The sequence below is a fragment of the Rhincodon typus genome, chromosome 34 (genome assembly GCF_021869965.1).
Source record: "Rhincodon typus isolate 14 chromosome 34, sRhiTyp1.1, whole genome shotgun sequence".
NCBI classification, from domain to species: domain Eukaryota; kingdom Metazoa; phylum Chordata; class Chondrichthyes; order Orectolobiformes; family Rhincodontidae; genus Rhincodon; species Rhincodon typus.
This window is the reverse complement of record NC_063365.1, coordinates 20,423,837-20,445,802: the sequence shown is the minus strand read 5'-3', so window position 1 is coordinate 20,445,802 and position 21,966 is coordinate 20,423,837. Positions and strand designations below refer to the sequence as shown.

The 21,966-nt window shown below is 39.2% G+C and overlaps 1 protein-coding gene across 16 annotated transcripts in view; it reads right to left on the bottom strand.

The window, feature by feature from the left end:
• Positions 1–21,966, bottom strand: part of micu1 (mitochondrial calcium uptake 1) — an 84,542-nt gene that overhangs the window by 29,153 nt on the left and 33,423 nt on the right. For 14 of the 16 annotated variants that reach the window (XM_048616150.1, XM_048616148.1, XM_048616149.1 and 11 more), the window contains 3 exons: positions 15,920–16,082; positions 10,159–10,202; positions 6,474–6,512 (listed from right to left, as the gene is read on the bottom strand). In XM_048616150.1, coding sequence (XP_048472107.1) covers positions 6,474–6,512; positions 10,159–10,202; positions 15,920–16,079 — 243 coding nt within the window. In that variant the 5' untranslated portion in view covers positions 16,080–16,082. The remainder of the gene's footprint in view (positions 1–6,473; positions 6,513–10,158; positions 10,203–15,919; positions 16,083–21,966) is intronic. The other 2 variants (XM_048616147.1, XM_048616146.1) reach the window with 1 other exon arrangement.

Genomic DNA, 21,966 nt, shown 5'->3' with positions numbered 1-21,966 from the left:
CAATTATTCATAAATATTTTATTGACCAAGAGGCTCAATACGTTTAAAGCTGCGAAGACTATAATTTCAATTTTCCACCAATGTAAACAGAGCTGGGAGGTCTTGCTGCACAGGGGGCAGCATCCATGCCTCTGAAACAGAAGCCCCAGGTTAGAGTTCTACCCCAGGATGTAATTCCCAGGGGAGATGCATTCATTGTGGGGCCGAACAGGTTGATATCTGCAAATCCTTCCAACACACACCAATGGGAGGTGGTGACAGCTCCAGAGATTCCTCATCAAGTATGTGTTTTTCTCTTTATTCATTCACAGGATGAAGGCGTCGCTGGCTAGGTAGCATTTATTTCCCATCCCTAATTGCCCAGAGAGCAGTTGAGAGTCAACCACATTGCTGTGGGTCTGGAGTCACATGTAGGCCAGAGCAGGTTAAGCGTGGCAGTTTCCTTCCCTAAAGCACATTAGTGAACCAGATGGGTTTTTCCTGACAATCGGCAATGGATTCACGGTTATCATTAGATTCTTAATTCCAGATATTTTATTGAACTCACCATCTGCCGTGGCGGGATTCAATACTGGGTACCCAGAATGTGACCTGGGTCTCTGGATTAACAGCCTACCGATAATACCACTAGGCCATCACCTCCCTGTGACAGAAAGAAAGGACTCTACCATTACTGTCATTAGTTCCAGACTTGAATGTGCAGAGGTGTATGTTGTCACAGCAACTCTGATGCCATAGTTCTACCACAGTAGAGAAGACTTAGCCTAACAAAGAGAAATTTAGACTATTAGTATTGGAACACAAGATGCTGCAGCACACAGATTGACAGGGTATATGGATTCACAGCAATGAGCTCTGTTCTCGGTCATGAAATTGCAAAGAAATGGCAAGCACTGAGAAAATACATCTCGGTCACTTGACATTTCCAAGTCCAGCTGGTTGTAAGTAACATCGGCAGGTGCCTGGAATGAAGTTTCTAGGTATTCTCCTGGGAATGGGAGATGCATGGAAATAAGATGAAGAAAACTGAATTGAAGGGAGATAAAACAGAGCATGGAGGGAGGAGAGGGAGGAAGGAGGAGGAAAGGGGAAAGGGGGAAGAAAATGGTGAAGTAGCAGGAACCGTTCCTGCCCATGCAGATGGTCAATGTTTCACAATGTTGACAGGTGTCAATTGAATACATAATTTGCAGATGGATAACAGCGCTCTGCACTAGATTAGCAGAAATCAGGAACAATGGCAGAGTTCAGTGATAGGTGCAGATGAACCATCAGAAACTGTTCGGACTTCATGATATGACTTCATGAAAATAAATATTGCCTCAATAATCTATTGGAGTGGGACATCTCATGATCTGCTGTTCATTAAAGACTTTTTCTCTTAGTCTACTGTTCAAAAGATTTTTTCCTGCAAGTTGCTTGAAGTACAAGCTGAGAATATTGCCATATCAGGGACCTAGGTGTACAATTACTCCTTAACTAACAACATTTAAGGAATGAGAAATAAATTGAGGACCAGCAGAGAAGGAAATAGATGAATAAGAGTTAAAATCAGGGGAAAAATATTGATTAATGATACAAAATGAAAAAGCAAGAAAATAATAATTTTAACATTTTTAATCTCTAATAGCAATTGACAATCTGCAGCAACGAGCCTCAATTGTTCCCTTTTCAGGCCAGAAAAATTGCATAGCATTTCAGAAGTTTAAATTTTGTCAATGAAAAGGCACCTGTACTATTAAGTACAAGCCCCAATTTCAGAGGTGGGTATAATTAGCAAGCGGTATGCAAATACAGAGAATTAACGGATTTAAATTACTGGTTGCTCAGTATTTCTGAAAGCTATTTTATACAAACCAAATGCAACAAGATGATTTGGCGCTTTTGTAGCAAATGATGCTAGATTTTTAAAAAATTCATTCATCGTATGAGGGAATCATTGGGTAGGCCAGCATTTGCTGCTCATTCATAAATGCTCAGAGGGTACTTCGGAGCCAACCACATTGCTTTCGGTCTGGAGTGAATATCAGCCAGACCAGGTAAGGTTGGCAGATGGGTTTTTACAGTAATCAACAGCGATGACTTGGTTGCCACTAAGTTAGATTTTAATTCCAGATGCATTTTTTTGATTGGAATCAAAGTTCACCACCTGCCAACTTGGAATTCAAACTCACATCTTCAGAACAATTGCTTGGGTTTCTGGATAGTTTACCCAGTGACATTACCATTACACTATCACTTCCCTCATGAAGCATATTGTCTGAAAAATCTATCATCTATATATTATAAACAGATTTATACTGGACTATTTACATATACTTTCCAATGATCATTTAATACAGCAAATCATTAAAATATATAGAGCTGGATGAACACAGCATCGGCAGTTCCTACTAGCTCTAAAACATTAAAATACATTGCTTTTTATCCTAAACTCATTATCAGTGGAAGTAGTGCCTTCATTGCTCTGATTTCCAGTTTCCTGAACAAAAATTCAAGAATAATTGCAGCTGTCAAGCATTCTGTAAAAGACTTAGAAAGTACCAGCTCTGTGAACTCAATCCTTTTCTAATCTATTTTTCAACCCTAACATTCATGGCAGGCATACAAAACACAAGGTCAAGAGTTAACAATTCTACATACCTTCAAACTTAAAGTTGAAAATGTTCATTTATAATGTTCATCATAGGGGATTTAATACAGAGATAATTTTTATGGTGATTAACTTTATTGGTGCTGCAGCCAAAGAAGGTGCTTGAATCATAGTCAACCTTAAAACTGGGTCATGAATTTTGAACACAGTTACAGATCTGATGGCTTGAAGTTCATCTCCAATGGACTGCAGGTTGGAATGGATTTGATTCATTCAAACTGTGCATATGGCTAAGTGTGCAACCTACAGCTAACCATGTAGAATTTTTTAATACACATATATATATAGTTGACATTACTCAAACAGAAACACAATAGTGCTTGTTATCGTATGAAAATGAACAAAGTGAAATTACTGCACAATTTTTCATCCTGTGCTATCAATTGTTCCCACTTGATTAAAAATATCCTGTTTTGTCGCTCCTGCTGATTCATGAGCTTTTATCTTTCACAGTTTTCTATTGCTAAGCTGCAGATTCCACATACGTAAAAGTTTCCTTCAGTTATCTAGAGGTTTATTTACTGCTGGTAATTGTAACATTGCAAATAATAGAGGTTCAGAAGAGCACTAATTAAATCTTGAGGTCTCCAGGAAAAAGTGGAAAAGTGCTCGAGTTTTATACCTGCAGTATATGATTTTATAGCAACCTTTCACTGATTCAAGGGAGTGTTGGCAGGGAATTTATAGGTTAATCTTTATTTCAAAGATTTCACTGACATCCTGGAGCAGCTTGTTTGTTAAATTATGGATCTGCGTAAAATATGGAATAGAGAAGGAAATAATGACTTGGAAGAAAAACCATTTCTGCCCCTCTCAGGTAAGATCCATTAACATGGTAGACTTGCTTGAGCACAGAGTGCACAAACCTTTCACTGTTCATGTTCAATGTACTTAACTTAATTTCTATCAATACATTTAATCCAAGGAAAAGTCTGTATATATATTCACTGATCCCCAAAGATAGATAAAACAAACTTAAGTGTACATATCTCCATGACTGATTAAAGGTCAATTACTTCCACAAGCAGATCTCTCCTCTTCCACAGTCATATAATTTCATTGTCACAAGAATGAAGAACAGAAGTAAGCCATTTGGGTACTTGAGCCTGCTCCACCATTCAATAAAATAATGGCTGTTCTGTTTGTGTTGTGAATTGCACATGGCGACTCCTGATAGTCTTATCAGGAACATTAACAATCTTACGCATTTCAAATAAGCCACCTCTTACTTTTCTAAACTTTAGTGGAAACAAGCCCTGCCCAAGTATAATTTTGGCCATGTTATATAAATTCCAAGTGGAGTAGAGTAACATCACTTTGTTGGAGGCTCCACTGATGATGTCACCTAGCATGGTGACGAAACGTCTGAATGAAAGCAAGCCATCTCGGCGAACAAGTCAACAACCTCACCCACAACCCGAGCTGCAGATCTTTACCAAAACTTTAATCTTATTACACGCTAACATCATTGTAACTATTTCTTAACCTGGTTTTTTGAAATGTTGATTGATGCAGATGGACTGTCTTTTCAAAACAAATAGCCTAATACATGCTTGAAATTCTCATCTGTTCCCTTGGAGAAGTCCTAACAGTGGAATGCTACAATCCCCCCCACCCAGTAGGTCTTATCATGGTTTAGGAATCAATTAGAGGCAAGGCTTATCGTCATTAATAATTTCCCACATTCAGAAAATTCAGCTGGTGATTTGTTGAGCCTGTTCAAGACAGAAATCAATAGATTTTTAGATACTAATAACATCAAGGTCAAGGGGCACTGACGTGGATGATCAACCATGATCGAGTTGAATGGTGTAACAGGCTCGACAAACTGAAAAGTCTTCTCCTGCTCAAGAGTTGCTTCAAGACTCGGGAGAGGTTACTTGAATAGGTCTATAACTTTCATAGCTGACCCTAACTCCTATCATTGTATGTGAAATAAAATCCTCTCTAAATCTGTCATTACTCTGAACTGGAGTTTGTGAAATTCTTCAGTAAATCTGAAAAATTGAACAGAAGGTGAATGGGGACAGGTCAAAAAATTCAACAAGACAGAGCTTCCTACATTAACTAACGTAGCAACAGTATATATCATTGCAGCAGTACCATTTTCTTTCACAGTAGCAATTACAGACAAACCGATACCTTGTTCTGCTTACTGCAACTGTTTCAAATAAATTACATCCACAAAATCATTAAATCACAAATGGTTTTTGCCCTGCCTGCTTTAGCTCCTTCCTACATGAGACCTTAAGTAGCAGAAAGTTCAGTCAGTTACCCAGTGAACAATTCTCTCTCAACCAACCAAAATAGATTAACTGATAATGCAATTTTAATTCAGTGCCTCACCCTGTGTCCTCAAACTCCTCCACTATTCCAATGAGCCACAAAAACAGCACCTCGTCTCGTTTGGGCTGACACCACCAACTGCTGTAATTTACAACTTCTCTGGATCCATTATCTCTTATTTCTGACATGCTCCACCATTCATTTTTGTCACTCCATTCACAGCTCTGAAGAGTCAATTTGGATTTGAAATGTTACCCTGTTTTTCTCTCCACAGATGCTACCAGACCAATTGAGTTTCTCCAGCATTTTCTATTCTTATTTCTAGCTTTTCATCCTGTTCCTTCTTCCTTTCCTTAATATTTTTCAGGACTTGATAAAAGACCTGCTGGTTCTGTAACACATTCCAGTTTTGATGAAAGTTCACAGGCCTGAAATACAAACTCTGTTTCTATCTTCAAAGATGCTGCCTAACCTCTGAGTATTTCCAGCATTTCCTGATGGATTTCTCAATGCATCACCTCACTGCTGTCTGTGCGGGCTTACGCTGTATAAATGACTGCGATTACATGCATATTGAAGGGAATGACACAAACTAAGTAACTCCTTGGGAGGTTTCCAAGCGACGAGATGAAGTACTATGTGAATTCAAGTTATTTCTCATTTTCGTAACAGCACATTTGCCATATGCATTCCATCCCATCTCAAATTTTCCATTAAAAAGATTTACCATGTGCAGATAACATTTGGAAACACTGAACCATGGTGTTGAGCACAGTGGTAATTAGAATTCCTGCAATATACATTCATAATGAAGATCGGTATAAAAATAAAATGAATTTCAATTCAATTGATCAGTCTTTCCTGGTATCTCAGGCACTTGCAACATAGCATGCTGGGACAGTCCAGTCAGGGATATGGGGAAGGAGAGGTCCTGCAGAGGAGAGCATGGTAAACACTGAAGTGCATACTGGGTTATGCACATGCTCACACACCTCATACCTGCCAGAAATCCTGACGAGTGGGAGTGTGGTTCAGAATGTGGTGAGAAGGGAAGAAAATGGGGGTCTGGTTACATCACAAAATACAGAATGCTGCATTGAATGATTATAAGCAACATAGCAGACAGACAAGAAGAAACAGTTAATGGCTACATCAACATTTCAGGCAACAGCAGCTTGGTTGGGATAGTTAGGCTTCTGTTCTAGTAAGCTGACAATGTTAAAACTTTGGCAGACCAAACACACAAAGACTCACAAAATGTTTACAAAAAATATCACAACAGAGTCAAAACATTTTAGTATTGTAGTGCAGACAATAGGCAAGATGTTGCTTCGTTAAAATGCATCACCCACAACTTTCCTATCCAGAGAATCTTTCAGAATTAGATATTACACCTGCAGAAATGACCCAAGGACATGCGCAAGTGTGCTTTATTGCAGATCTATTGTTATTTTTACAGTTCTCTATTAAGTGTTGTACAGTCTAATAGACTGCATTACACCCATAGAAAAACAGCAATAAGACTGCGGTATACCTTCAGAGAAACAACAGCCATACGAAGACTGCAACACATCTGTAGGAAAAAAAACAGCCACAGTGAAACTACAACACACCTGTAAGGATAAAGTTAAACCGCAATTAAATTGCAATCCACCTGTAGGTAAAAAAAACAGGACTGCTAGATTTCAGTCAACCCCAAGGGTAACGGAGAGGCTAATGAGATTGCAATACAATTGTACTGACAGAACACAGTTATAAGACCACAGCACAACAAAAAAAAAGCGAGCTTGCAATACTCAACTAGAACTGCAATCTTTTGCAAAATTACAGCATCTCACATTGATGTTTTTCAAACAACCGAAACAGCTTGGGAAATTAATAAAATGAAGGTGAGATAGATCAGGAAACAGTATTGTGGGAGGGTGGCTAGGACAAGGTTGAAAGCATTTCTTCAGCAATAAGAGCAGCATTCAAGTTTGAGTTTGACTTGGGTTTTTACAGAAAATTAATGAGGTATTGAGGATACTGGCAGCAAACAGGAGATTGAACTTCGAGGAGGCAGCATGAACAGAAAAAGTACTGAAAGACGTGTTTAAAGTCAAACTAGATAGTGAGACAAAGAAAATCTGAAGACGAACTCAGGGTGCAGACAAAACTGTTGAGAGTCACTTTTAGACCAGGGCTGGGTAGGGGTGGCAACATTTTGCTTTTCCTAAAGAACATTCCTGAAACAGATCGGTTATTAGGGCAATCGAGTAATTTGTACAAGTTGTGTCCTTCATGAATGCAGCTAATGAGGCAAATCAAAATTAAAGTTCTTTTCTGATCATGTTTATTCTTACCGGAAATGTGTGCTTCACAATAAAGCTGGTTTCCCATTTTATACTTGCACTTCTTTTATCTTGTTTAACATTAGGGTTTGTCATTACAAATCTCTAGCTTTAATTCTTTACAATGGGGTCCTTCAATGTTTATCTCACCAAGAACTATTGAGTTTTTTTTATAATTGGTTCAAAAAAATCCTGTGCAATGTTAAGTATTGAATTTTGCTAATTCTCCATTAAAATATTCAGCATAGAAATCTTGGAGGAAATTTTTCCTTGAGCGTTTATCAAAATACATTTTGAAAACTTGGAAAGAGTATGAACACACCGACTGGGAGTTTTCCTGCACAGAGAATAAACACGGCATTATGTCAATACAGAAGTTCCTGTGACGCTGCCTTATGAATGTACAGAGAATATAAAAAGACTTCAACGCTACAAAAAAAAAAGAAAGAGCAGTTCATCTGTTTCCTAAGGATAAAATATTAGGCAGTTACAATACATCCATCATCAAGTTGTGTGTGTACGACAATGCTGGGCACAACAAATACATGAATGTGCTGGTGGGGAAAATTCATTTGTGATGTACACATTAACAATGTACATAGATAAATTATAGTACCCACAGGAAAAACCCCAAGGGAATCTACAACTTAACTGCTGTTGCTCCTAAAAAAAATGCTCAACAATCAACTTAGAACAAACATGTTAAATATTTGTTAAAGAAAGGAATTCAGTGCCAGCATTAATTGAATAATGCCAGTCAGAAAATAAACATCAATTTGACAAGTCAGCATTTTGCAACAAAAGTCAACTTGTTTTAAAATAAAGTGTGTTGGTAAGATCTGATGGCTGCATATTAGTGTTGCATAATTGAGGTGCAAATAATTATTTTCAAAATCGTTTCTCCATTTTCAACCGGTTGTCATCAAATACTTGATGCACAGATTTACTATTACATGGGCAGAAAAGGTGATTCATAGATACTTTGTTGACTGCAGAGACCAGGAAGGTTCTAAGTTCCATCCTCAGTCTGTTCTGAGTTAGCTTATCTCAGCTGCATAGATAACTTGGATCTCAGGGCTGGACTTGGCTCACAGGGTTTATAGAATGCAAAGTTCCTGCTGCACACAGTGACCTTTGCTGATGGATTCTATGCGAGGATACTGATTGTTCCTAGACTTTATTTTGCACGATTAAACTGTTCACTCATACGTAAAAAGGAGCTGTCAGGGGTGACATAGATTCAAAGTCAGAAACAGGGACCCAAACAATCTATTACTTTACAGGTTTCTATTCTCTCATAGTGACCAATTAGTGGGCATTTGACAGACAGAAGATTCTGGACAAGACTCAGTTCTCCAAGCACCAAGAATGGAGGCAGGTGTTTTCAGCACAACTGCCTGCCTGCCCCTTTCAATAAGAAAGTTCACCGGATCAAGCCTCAACTCGGTGAAAGCTGACCGGTGAGCTTCTTGGCGAATCACAGGTCTCAATACTGAAGTCCCACCTTGTCAGAAGAAGCATCTAAGAGGCGGAGATCATCACTAGAGACCTGGTCTTTAGGGATTCCAACAGCAAGAAGCAGGGCATTTATCCATGGAGTAGAGGTCATGTGGTAGTTTTAGGCAAGTATAAGGGATGCTCTTCAATGGCTACCTCTTTGCCTCAATCCCTGCCCCTGACTGGCCCCAGGCTGGGTAAAATTGAGACTCTCAACCTAGCAGGTGAGTTGCTGTGGTTTCCCAATTGCGGAACTAGCCTCTTCTTGCCTGGTGGAAAGTCAGGCCAGTGGCAAGTTAAAATCCTTATGTGGAAGTTAATTGATCATTTAATTAGTGGCAAGTCAACGTGATCACCAAGCGCCCTTCTTGCCCAGCACTTAATTACAAAGACAGCAAAGGGGTGATTTCTCTCCAGGGCCTTTCACCCAATTAACTGTCCTTCTTACCACTTTCAGGAAAGGGATAATTGCTCCTTTAATTCCAGTAAAGAGTCAATACAAGAGAAAAGATGTGGAAAATTAACAGTATTTTCTATCCAGATTCTAAAATTAAAAAGCCTAGGGGGGCAACGTTTGTAACGGAGGAAATTCTGCAACCTCAAGGATTTCAGGTGGGAAAGAATAATTCAATAATTTGCTGACTTTGTTGCAGAACTGAAAACAGCTCCACAAATTCATCTCCTGTCCTTTTCCAACTTCTGCAGTGTTTTAGTTGTTTATTAAATGCTTAATTGAATCCTGTATCATCAGGAAATAAAAAAAAGTACAATTTTTGAGAACATCTACTTGATATTTACTGAAGGTGAGAAACAAAATGGTTAAATTGTAATTTGGTGCACCACATTCTTGATCCTAAATTTCACTTTTTGGTAGTCTCAATCATGCCGTTGAATTTAACATGATAATATGGAGTGGGAAACTTGCATTCAGGCTTGCTACTAGCTGTATGTTCAGATGCCTTCCAGTGCGTAACAGCTGAGATCATGATTGCAGAAGAATGGAACTTAAACTGTTCCTGTGCTGCGCAACCCAGAATCTGAAAGGCTGTGATACAGTCTGCACTAAGTGATGCAATGAGGAATTTCATCTATTGGAGAAACAGTGTTAGTTATATCAAATAAACAGAAGGTTAGAAGCCCAACTAGTTACTTCAGAAATGAACATTTAGCTGATCACTGTGAGGCCTCATCTACTACGTATCGCACAGAGATCATGCACAAGGTACTGTAAGAAAACCTCAAGATAATTCATCACCAATCATGTTGTCCTACCCAAAACAAAATGCACATTAGGTCAGCGTAGTGTCCTGGCTCTTTTTTTTAATCTCCAAGAAGTTAGAATCAACCATGTGTGTGACAACTACATAACATGCAAAATATGGTGCTACTAACCTTTCCATCATATCGTTTCACTATGAATTGGTCCAAACCCTGATCTGAAAAAGAGAAAGACTGGGTCATGATTGGACATCACCGCACCATTCTCTAACAGCTTAGTGCTGATTTACTCATTCAGATGCTAAGCTGATCACAGTGTGCTGGAGACATAATTCAGATTTAAAGCTCATTTCAAACCATTTCACTTTTCAACAAATAATTTTGAAAAGTACAAATGCAACTAGTTCCAACTTGACAATCTAGAAACATATGTTACTACAAGGTCCTGTTAAAAGCATTGCTTAGGGTATGTTAGATGATGCGCTGTTTTGAAGATAGCGGGGTTATGTCATGCAATGCACAATGCTTTCTGGCAACAAAGTGGGGTAGTGTGTCTTAAAATTACCATGCCTTAATGTTGTTAAGCAAACAAAGACTGAGCTGAATCTTTCAGCAATGATGAACAACAATTCAGATTAAGAAGAGACATGTGTGAAGTGGGAGACAAGGTTGCAATTGCCTGCAGATATAGGGTGGAGTAAACTCTCAGCAAGACCACTGGGGGCTGGAATGTCAGTGGGGTCAGAGACCAGGTATGGGACAGGATGTGGGCAGTTAAGTCCTGGATGAGTTGCAGAAAAAAATGAGATACTTAACTGCAAAAGTGACAGGTGTAAATAAAACTCCACCTTAGCACCATCAAAACTGTGCTCCAGACACTAAGCTATCCATTGACAATAAACAGGATATTTACTGAACTAACTACAACTGCTTACCTGATGTTTAAAGCTGACACAAGCCAAATTTAAGTCAAAAGCTGGCAGTAAGCCAGGATTTCTCAAAATTCCTCGATAAAAAACCAAAGTGATGGCAAAGTTCCAAGATTTGTTGATGATCAGAGCCCTTTTGATAATTACTCTTACAAATAAAATTTATTTCACTCAATATTCATTAGTATAAAGGCATATGAAATTATTTGAATAATTTGTATTCTGCTACCAGAATAAAAAGCAATTCTGCAGAAGATATAAAACAACATTTACCTGCTGACTAACACCCCAGGATATAGCATGAGAGTAACTGAACACATCTCTGTACTAAATGAAAACTGAAAGACCTGCGGATGCTGTAAATCAGAAGCAAAAACAGAAGTTGCTGGAAAAGCTCAGCAGGTCTGAGCGCATCTGTGAAGATAAATCAGAGTTAACATTTCAGGTCCAGTGACCCTTCCTCAGACTCTCTTCACAGTCATTGCCAGGCCTGCTAAGCTGTTACAGCAACTTCTGTTTTTGTTACATTTCCATACTAAACTGGATTTCAATTGCTAGGCAAAAGTAGTGAGATGCAATTTTCCATTTCAGTATACTTGACTGAAGAAATTGAAGCTTACTCTCTCGTGACCAAAGACAGAGGTTTAAAGGCATTTATTTGTTGTTGCAAAAATAGGATTTGTTGTAATTTAAAGCAACTCATTAATCTGTAGATGGGAGGTACCTATCTCCCACCTTCACAGTCATTAATGTGCAAAAGGAGACTACCTATTGCTGCATTATAAGCGAATGACAGGTGAAGACTTACGTTTAAATGACGAGCAAGGATAAATGGATCATTTGGAGTTGGCAAGCTGTAACTGGTGGAAGAGCTAGAGGGATCACTGCTGGTTCGTCAACTATTTGTCATGTCAATGATTTAGATGGAGGCACCAAATGTTTGATAGCTAAATTTTCTGGTGACGCAAAGATAGATAGGAGAGAAAGTTGAAAAGAAGAAATAAGGAGTCTGTAAAGGGGTATGAATAGGTTAAGCATGTGGGCAAAAATTAACAGATAGAGTATAAGATAGGAAAATGTAAACTTGTCCAATTTGGCAAAAAAAGTATTATTTAACTGGAGAAAAAACTGCAGAATTCCATGCACAGAGAGATCTGGGTGTCCTGCTACATGATCACAAGAAGCTAGTGTATGCAGGTGCAACAATGAGTAGCCTTGTGGTGCAACAATAATACATCTGCCTACAGAACAGGAGGTTGCAAGTTTGAATCGTATGGGAGCCGTTCAACGTCCAATATTTTTGGGGGTCATGTAGTTCTCAGCTGGTTAGACTGTTGGTTTGTCATGCAGAGTCAGCGGGTTCAATTACAGTATTAGCTGAGGTCATAACGAATGCCCTACCTTCTCAAACTCAACCCTCACTTGAGGGAGGTTGGTGACCAGTAGCTATCTCTCTACAATGAAATAGCATTCTATTGTCCCCTGGAACTATGGCGATTTCTGCTTCACTCAGAAGGCAAATGGAATGGTGGTATTCATTGCAAGTGAACATGGGAAATAGCAGCAGGAGAAGCCATTCTGCCCCTCAAGCCTGTTTAACAAGATCATGGCTGATTATTTTATCTCAACACCATTTTCTTTAGGAATCCCTCCGTACCTTAATATCTTTATTATCCACAAATCTGTTGCTCTCTGTTTTCAGTAAATTCACGGGCTAAGCCTTGACGGCCTTCTTGGGTAGAGAATTCCAAAGACTTACCACCATCTCCTCCTCATCTCAGTCCTAGATGGCCGGTCTCTTACAGAGTCATAGAGTCACTGGCATGGAAATCGACCCTTTGGTCCAACTAGTTCACGCTGACCTGTTCCCAAACTAAACTAGTCCTATCTGCCTGCATTTGGCCCATATCTCTCCAAACCTTTCCTTTTCATGTACTTATCCAAATGTCTTTTAAAAAGGTTGTAACTGTACCTGCATCCACCACTTCCTCTGGTAGTTCTTTCCGCATACTAACTACTCTGTGTAAAACAAGTTGCCCCTCATGTCCTTTTTAAAACTTTCTCCTCTCACCTCAAAAATATGCCTCCTAGTTTTGAACTCCTTAGGGGGAAAAAATCTTTGAAATTCACATTATCTATGGCCCTCGTGATTTTATATACCTCTATAAGGTCACCCTTCAACCTCTTATGATCCAGCGCAAAAAGTCCTCTTGTTCTGAGTGTCCCTTGCTCTAGACCACGGGAAATATCCTTCCTGCAGCCACCCATTGCACCCTGTTAGAATTTTGTATGTTTCAAGAGGTCACCTCTCATTCCAGTCTCCTCAATCTTTCCTCATAGGAAAATCCTGCTATCCCAGGCATCAGTCTGATGGACCTTTGTTACTCACTCTCTCTGACAAGTATATCCGGTGCAATTTCACCAAAACCGTATACAATTGCAGAAAGTCATTTACTCCTGTACTCAAATCCTCATGCACTAAAGGGCAACATGCCATTTGTCTTCCTATTTGCTTGCTGCACCTGCATGTTAATTTTCGGTGATACGTGAACAAGGACACCCAGGTCCCTTTGGATACTAACACTCTGGGATTTCTGTTATTTCAACCGAAGTGGATAACTTCACATTTTCTCACACCATATTTCATCTGCCATGTTCTTGCCCACTCACTTAGCACATTTAAATCCCCTTGAAGCCTTCTTTCCTTTTTTATGGACCAGACCAAACCCCTTCAAAATGTATTAAGAAGATAGTCTACACCCTAACTTTTTTCTTATTTTAAAGATAAATGTAAGGTGTTGCAATCCAGATGCAATTTGATTGGTCAAACTACTCGACTTTAAGCAAAACACACCTTATTTTTACACTAAAGTTAAAATACACACAAAATAAAAATAAAAGTGGCTTAACTGTAATTCTATTGAAATTGTTAACAAAATAATATATATAAACTACTACCAATTAACTGTTCCAATGTAGTAACATCCCATTAACACATCCTTTGCAAATTCAGTGAAATAGATTGCCTTACATGTAATTCTAGCAGCACAAAGAGAACCCCAACTTTTAGCTGTAACAGAGAGGAATAAGAGTTTCCACATCCGGCTTCAAGACCCCAGCAACTGCAGAAAGCTAAACCTAAATATCCTGGTTCTGTAGGAGCGTGACCCCACCCAATCAAGGCGCTTCAATTGTTCAAACTTTAAAACAAAACAGCCTCACAAGCTGTTTACTTTATTGTCTTTGAGTAGACCGCTCAGCATCCGTCTTAATAGCATAATAATCTCTTCATAAAAATAAAGGACAAAACACGCCTCTAAGTCACAGCATGGTCATACCTTCTCCTCATAGCTCGCATTCTCACTTAGTTTTGCCTTATCAGTAAACTTTGAAATGATACATTTGGTACCCACAAACAAATCATTGATGCAAATTGTGAATAGCTGTGGCCTAAGCACTGATCACTGCAGTACCACTAGTCACAACTGCAAACCTGAGAATTCCTATTTCCACTCTGTTTTCTGTCCTTTAATCAGTTTTCAGTCCATGCTAGTGTATTACCTCCAACCCTATGTGATCTAATTTTACTTATGAGTTTGTCAGATCTTATCAAAAGCCTTCCAAAAATCAAATGTACCCCATCCATTGGTTTCCTCTTATCTATTTTATCAGATCCATCTGCAACAGGAATGAATATAAGAAAATGTAAGTTTTGGTAGAGTTGTAAAAGGCATTTCTGAGGTCACATCTGTAGTAGCGTATACAGTTTTTCTCTCCTTATTTAAGAAAGGATAGGACTGCATTTGAATCAGTTTGGAGAAGATTCACTTGACCAATTTTCAGAGAATAAAATATTAACTTTTCATGAAAAAATTGGTCTATATTCACTGGATTTTAGAAGAGTGACCGGCGATCTTATTGAAACATATAAGATCTGCTGAGGGAAACTGATAAGGTGGATGCTGAAAGATTGATTTCCCATTCTGAGAAAGACGAACTCGGGTACACAGTTTAAAAACAAGGGGTCTCCCTTATAACAAAAGGACGGGGAGCTTTTTATCTCAGAGAGTTTAGTCTGTGGAGTGCTTTTCTTCAGAGAGCAGTGGAGGCTGGGTTGGAATAATTTTAAGAGAGTTAGATAGATCCTTAATTGACAAGGGTGTAGGTGGTGGACAGAAAAGTAAAGTTAAGGCAAGAATCAGATCAGCCATAATGACATCAAACAAACTGCAGGGCAGGCTCAATAGACTGAATTTCCTATTCCTGCTCCTAATTCCCATGTTGATATGTTCGTTAACTGGTTGTGATTTGTATAATTTTCCATTTGGCGCACCATGAAGGATAAGAGTTGACTTGATAGAGGTGTACAAAATGATCAGAGGTATAGATAAAGTGGATAGCCAGAGACTTTTTCCTAGGGTGGAGGTAGCTATTACGAGGGAGCATAGTTTTAAAGTGAATGGAGGTAGATATAGGGGAAATGTCAGAGGTAGGTTCTTTACTCCGAGTGGTCGGGGCTTGGAATGCATTGAGGGAGTGGGTAGTGGAGTCGGCCTCATTAAGGGCATTTAAGCGGCGATTAGATAGGCATATGGATGATAGTATAAGGTAGGGGTGGAGGTTAGATAGACCTTAGGATTAGGGTAAAAGTTTGGCACAACATCGTGGGCCGAAGGGCCTGTACTGTGCTGTACTGTTCTATGTTCTATGTGAAGTCCAGACAACAAGAAAAATACACAGCCTACACTGTGAATCGAATGATGGATTAGTGCAGGGAAAGATACTTTTAACTTCTTCCTACAACCACTGACAGTTGTCAGTTTCTTCCCCATCCAGGGGCAGCAACCTGTACCCTGAGTGCTAATGTCAAAGATAGAATTTGATCCCTGCAGACTGGATGGCAAACTAACTTTATAACCACAGAGTCATACAGTCCAGGGAGAACATTTAACTACAAAGTTAATTACCTAACTTTAATACTAACTGCATTACAATTTCTCACTCACTCTCCGGTTGCTTTTCATTTGGTGTGATCGACCGCACAAAATCTTGGGGTGTCATGAACACTTCGGAATCTCCATTCTCATTGATAATCTTCAATGTGGCAAAGTATCTGAAGATTTTGTCTGGAGTGGAGTAAGCACGAATTCGGTTCTCATATTCCATGACCTGAAAACAAGGAAAGGAAGAATTGTTATTGAGAGTTTCTCTCATCTGGGAGAACAGTAGGATGCTGTGATAGAAGTTCACTGTCACTCATAGAACCTCCAGCATGTTCTCAATGCAAATCATTTCATCTCATTTTGAATATTACCTAAATGGGGAGAGATTGCAGAGGGATCCGAGTATCCGAGCGCATGAGTAGAAAAATGTTAGTATACAAGTAAAGCAAGTAGCTCAGAAGCTCATAGAATGTCAATGTTTATTACAGGAGGATTGAATACAAAATTAGGGAAGTTGTGCTTCAGTTGAACAGAACACTGGTGAGACCACAACTGGAGTAATATGGTCAATATTGTTCTCCTTATGTACGGAATTAAGTAATTGCATTGAAAGCAGTTCAAAGGCTAACCAGACTAATATCTGCAATGACAGTGTTCTCTTATGAAGAAAGGCTGGACACATTACACTTGTATCCACTGGAGTTCAGAAGAGTAAGAGGCAACTTGAATGAAACACAAGATCCTGAGGGGTCTTGACAGGGTGAACGTGAACAGGACGTTAACATCTTGTGGGAGAACCTAGAACAAGGAGGCACTCTTTACAAATAAGACATCTGGCATTTAAGACAGGGTCAAGCAAAGCTTTTTTCTCAAGAGAGCTGAGTGCCTATCAAACTCCCTCTCACAGAAGGCAGTGGAAACAAAGTCTTTAAATATTTTTAAGGCAGAGGTAGATCAATTTTTGACGAACAAAAGGGAAGTGGAGGTGAACATTTATCAGCATAGACAAGAACATGGAGGTGAAGTTATAATCAAATCAGCCATGATCTTGCATAAGAATATACAAAATATGAACAGAAGCAGAACATTTAGCCCCTTGATAAAAACCGAAAGAACTGCGGGTGCTATAAATCAGGAACAAAAACAGAAGCTCAACAGGTCTGGCAGCATCTGTGAAGAAAAAAAATCAGAGTTAATGTTTTGGGTCTGGTGACCCTTCCTCAGAACAACTTAGCCCCTTGAGCCTGGTCCACCATTCAATGATGAGATCATGGCTAACTGTGCATTTCAAATTCCACATTCACATCTATGACTGATAACCCATAATTCACCTGCCTAAGAAACTATCCACCTCAGACTAAAAAATATTCAGTGATACAGACTTCACTGCCTTCTGAAGCAGAGAATTCCAAAGTCACACATCTCTCCAAGACGTAAAAGTTCCTCTCACCTCTGTCCTGAAAGGGTAACGTCCAATTTTAAAATCAGTGCCACCTAGTTCTGGACTGACCCACAAAAGGAAACAACCTTTCCATTTCCACCTTGTCAAGATGATTCAGGGTCTTATACACTTAATTAAGTCACCTCTCCCTCTTCAAACTCCAGTGGAAACAAGTCCAGCAAGAGAACCCACTCATTCCTTTATACTCAGTCTGCCAGATTTTTGTTTACTATCTATCCATCTGCAACTCCCCCTTGTTTTCTTCACAACAGACTTTCCTACCTTTCTTGGTGTTGTCTACAAATTAGCAACCATGCCTTTGCTCTCCTTGTCTAAGACATTGATGTAAATTGTGAGAAGTTGAAGACTCAGCACAGACCACAGCAAGGCTCCATGAATCATACTCTGCCAATCAGACAAAGGCTCATTTAGCACACACTTGGCTTTTTTCCAGGCAATCTTCTATCCATGCTAATATGTTCCACCATATGCTTTTATTTTCTGCAATAACCTTTGATGTAGCACCTTAGCAAATGCTTTCTGGAAATTCAAGTATGGTATATCTACAGACTCCCATTTATCCACAGTGCATGTTACTTCTTCAAAGAACTCCTATAAATTGGTTGAACTTGATTAAACCATATTGACTCTTCACAATTATCTTGAGCTTTTCAGTATGCAGCTACAATCTCTTTAATGATTTATTCTAACATCTTCCTCACCAACAGACACCATGCCAACTAGCCTGTAGTTTCCAGTTTTCTGCCTGTCTCCCTTATTAAATACAAGAGTTATGTTTGCTACTTTCCAGTCCAATGGATCCTTTCCTGAATCTAAGAAATTTTGCAAAGCTAACAGACACAAATTTACTATTTTAAGATCCTAGATGAAGTCCATCAGAGCCAGAGACTTGTCAGCCTGATGCTCGGTTGGTTTGCTTAGTACCACTTCCCTCATGATTGCAATTTCACCAAGTTCCTCCTTCTGATTTACTGCTATTACTAAAATGTGTTTTATATCCTTTATACTGAAGACATAAGCAAACTATTGGATCATTTAATCTACCAGTTCATCATTATTTACTATTAGCTCCGCATTCACATTAGTTAGAGAACAAATACTCACTTTACTTACTCTTTTCCTTTTTAAATACCTATAGAAACTTTTGACATTCACTTTTACACTTCTAACCAGATTCCTCTAATATTCTAATTTCTGCCTTCTGATTAATCTTTCAGTCATTCTCTCCATTTTTTTAATATTCTAACCAATAATCTAAACTGCCATTCATCTTTCTGCAGTTATATTCCATTTCCTTAAGTTTGATGCTTTCACTAATTTCTTTAGTTCACCACAGATGGCAGGTCTTCCCTTTGAATTTTTCTTTATAATAAGAATACACACATTCTGAGTTTACTGAAATATCCTCTTAAATTTTTGTCACAGTGTCTCTATTTGTCTATCCCATAGTCTAGTATGGCACTTCACTTCAGCTTTTATACCCACAAAGTTGTCCCTTCTTAGGTTAAAATACTCTTCTAAGTCCCAGTCTTCTCCCTTGCAAACTGGAAGTTTAGAATCAATCATATTGTGGTTGCTCCTACTGTACCTGAACTCTGAGATCATTAATTAATCCTGTCATACTTCATGAAATAAACTCAATTTACTTGATCTCTAGCCTGCTTTCTAAGAAACTTGTAGCTACTCACATTTTCTATGCAGAAACTCTTTCCTAATTCTGCCAATGTCATTGGTATCTAACTTGTTTCCCTCTAATGAGAAAGCAGCCTCAAAGTCTCATGGGACTGTGGTGACTTTACATTTTACATGGACCACAACTACTGGATTCTCCCACATCCACAACAAGTTTCTTTTCAATCCTGACCAGCCCCAAGAAGGCTTAGGAGATTTGACATGAGCAGGCTTGATAGATTGGGAGGTTGTTCCTGCTCGTAAAAAGAAGAAATAACAAAATGGCATAGATTTAAAGTTTTATGCAAGGAAAGCCAGGGAGAAAAACTTTTACACACAGAATGTAGTTAGAGTCTGTAAAGCACTGCCTAGAATTGTGGTGGAAGCAGGTTCAATTGAGGCAGTTAAGAGGCACATTGGAATGATCATTCGGATAGAAATGGTATGCAGGGATATGGGGAAAAGACAGGAAATCAGGACTAGGTAATAGAACCGGTGTAGGCACAATGAGCCAAATGGTCCGCTTCTACACTGAAACTATTCTGTGATTCCATGTCCTGAATAACATCACTGCAGAGGCAACACAACTCTCTGGACTCTCACTCTTTGCTGCAGAGAGTGGCATCAATCCTGTTCGGCACACTATCATCTACTACACCTTTCGTGGTCCCTCCATCACTTGTGTCACGGTGCTGTGGTCAATCTGCTCAATCACCTCCAGCTCCTCTCTCCTGTCATCCAAACAGGCTGAGTAACCTCAAACCTACAGGAAAACTGCAGAGGCTGACACTCCTGCCCTCTGGGGTTCACCTACTTGTTTCACCCACAGTCACTCCTTCTTATCCTTGACCACTGACCATATCGGTGGACCCTATTCTAAGTAGTGCAACTGCCTCCTGGTAGAAAAAAATCCAAGTAACTCTCCTCCTCCCTGATGCATCGCAGAGTCTATAGTTAAGCCTTTAGCTCAAACTTGGAGCCAAAATTTCAAACACTTGCTGCAAACATGTTAGTCCTGTATCACAGTGATATGCAGGAGCTCCCATATACTGCAAACTTGACGCATCAATTAAATTGCCATCCTGAATGAACGATAACGACTTAGTTATATTATTTACTGCTTACATTGCCTTTTACATGTTTCGATAATTTTATCAAAAATTTGTATACTGTGTTAAAGTTTAGGGATAGAAAACAATTGGAAAAACATGAATCAGTGACTCATTAAACAGCAAGATCCTCTCTCTGTAGCAGAGCAAATACTAGTTCCAAATCAGCTTCAATGAATTGAGCTCGGTCTCTGACTGGCTGCCATGGGGTCCTTATGCTGACTGCCTATCTAGGGGTCCTCAGCTCACCTTCTCCTTCTCTAGGTGATGCTTTCTATCTGTTTCTGGCTCCTCACTTTGCCTGTTCCTCCAGGGAACTCCCTGTCTCAGCTCCTCTCCTCACCCACTGCTCTAGGTCCTACTGACTCCCTGTCTAAGGGTCCTCATCGTGCCAGCTCCTTTGGCTGATGCTGACTCTGCCTCAGGGTTCATCTCATGCCCATTCTTGTCACCTTACTGAATGGAACAGGCTCCAGTGGCAAATGACTTAGCCCGCTCCCAATTCATATGCAGGTCCATGCAGAGGCAAATATTCTTAATCAAATTGACAGAAAATATCACTGCATTTTTAAACTGATGGGGTAGCTTTTTAAGTTGGTACTATACAAATAAATGCCTGTATTATACTAACTAACTTCAACAACAAGTGTTAAATTAATAGAGTGAACTCCTGCACTAATGGTGTATTTGCTGCGGTAAATTTAATATATATGCTTAAAAGCTCACACAGAAATGGTGCTAATTTTAACATCTTGCACCTATGGATTCATCACACTTCAAAATGTCAAGTTGTAAAATAAAACTCCAAACATTTTACACTGCTTACATGCTGCCTGGAGCCACCAATTTACAAACACCTATCAATGCACAAACTTCGATCAGCAACAGCAATTATCTGTAACTGCCCTTGAATGATTAAACAAATAGTCTTTGTGATTTTAAAGAGTCTGCTTACATTAAATACAACGCCATATGAGCAGAAGAATAAAACACTGCATACTGCACAGTATTGGACTCCTGTCATTGCAAAGCAACACATTCTCTGACTTAACGGCAGTTTGCTATTATAATGTGATCGTGTCGTGAGGGAATTCTTGAAGCATTCTGCAGATTACACTGGAGTTTCAATACTGTTTCTCATTAAAGAGATGTGGACTGAATACTGATTTTTAAAAAAAAAACATATTTTACCTCTTCACGCTTACATCCAAGATAATATCTTATATGCACATACCCCCGACGTTAGCAGCCCTTTTTCTCCCTCACTGCAATAGATATTGGGACTATTTTCATTGGAGCAGAGGTGTAAGAAATTGAATGGAGGTTTAGATAATTCATTGGCCAATATTTATCCTTCAACTGGCAACATTAAAGCAGATTTCTTAGTTTTTATATCATTGCTATTTGTGGTTTTATGAAATCTTGCTCTGTGGATAATGATTGCTGTGTTCCCTACGTTAAAATAATGACACCACTTCAAAAGATAGGTTCTTCATTGTACTTCAAGTGTTTTGGGACATCCTAAGTTTGTGAAAGGTATAATGGGTTTTGAGATATTCCTCTTTCTATCCTATTAACTTTGATTGGAGAGATCAATGATGCAAGCTACACTGCAGAAATTCATCAAAGTTCCTTAGATAGCACCTTCCAAACCCATTACCACTTCCATCTCAAAGCAGATACACAGGAACAATGCTGCCTGTAGACTCCCCTTCATGCCACTTACCATCCTGTCTTGGAAATAAGTCAGAATTCTGGAAGTTCCGCCCTAACAGCATTGCGGGTCTATTTACAGCACATGGACTACAAGTTCAAGAAGGCAACTCACCACCACCATGTCAAAGGCAACTAGGAATGGGCAATAAATG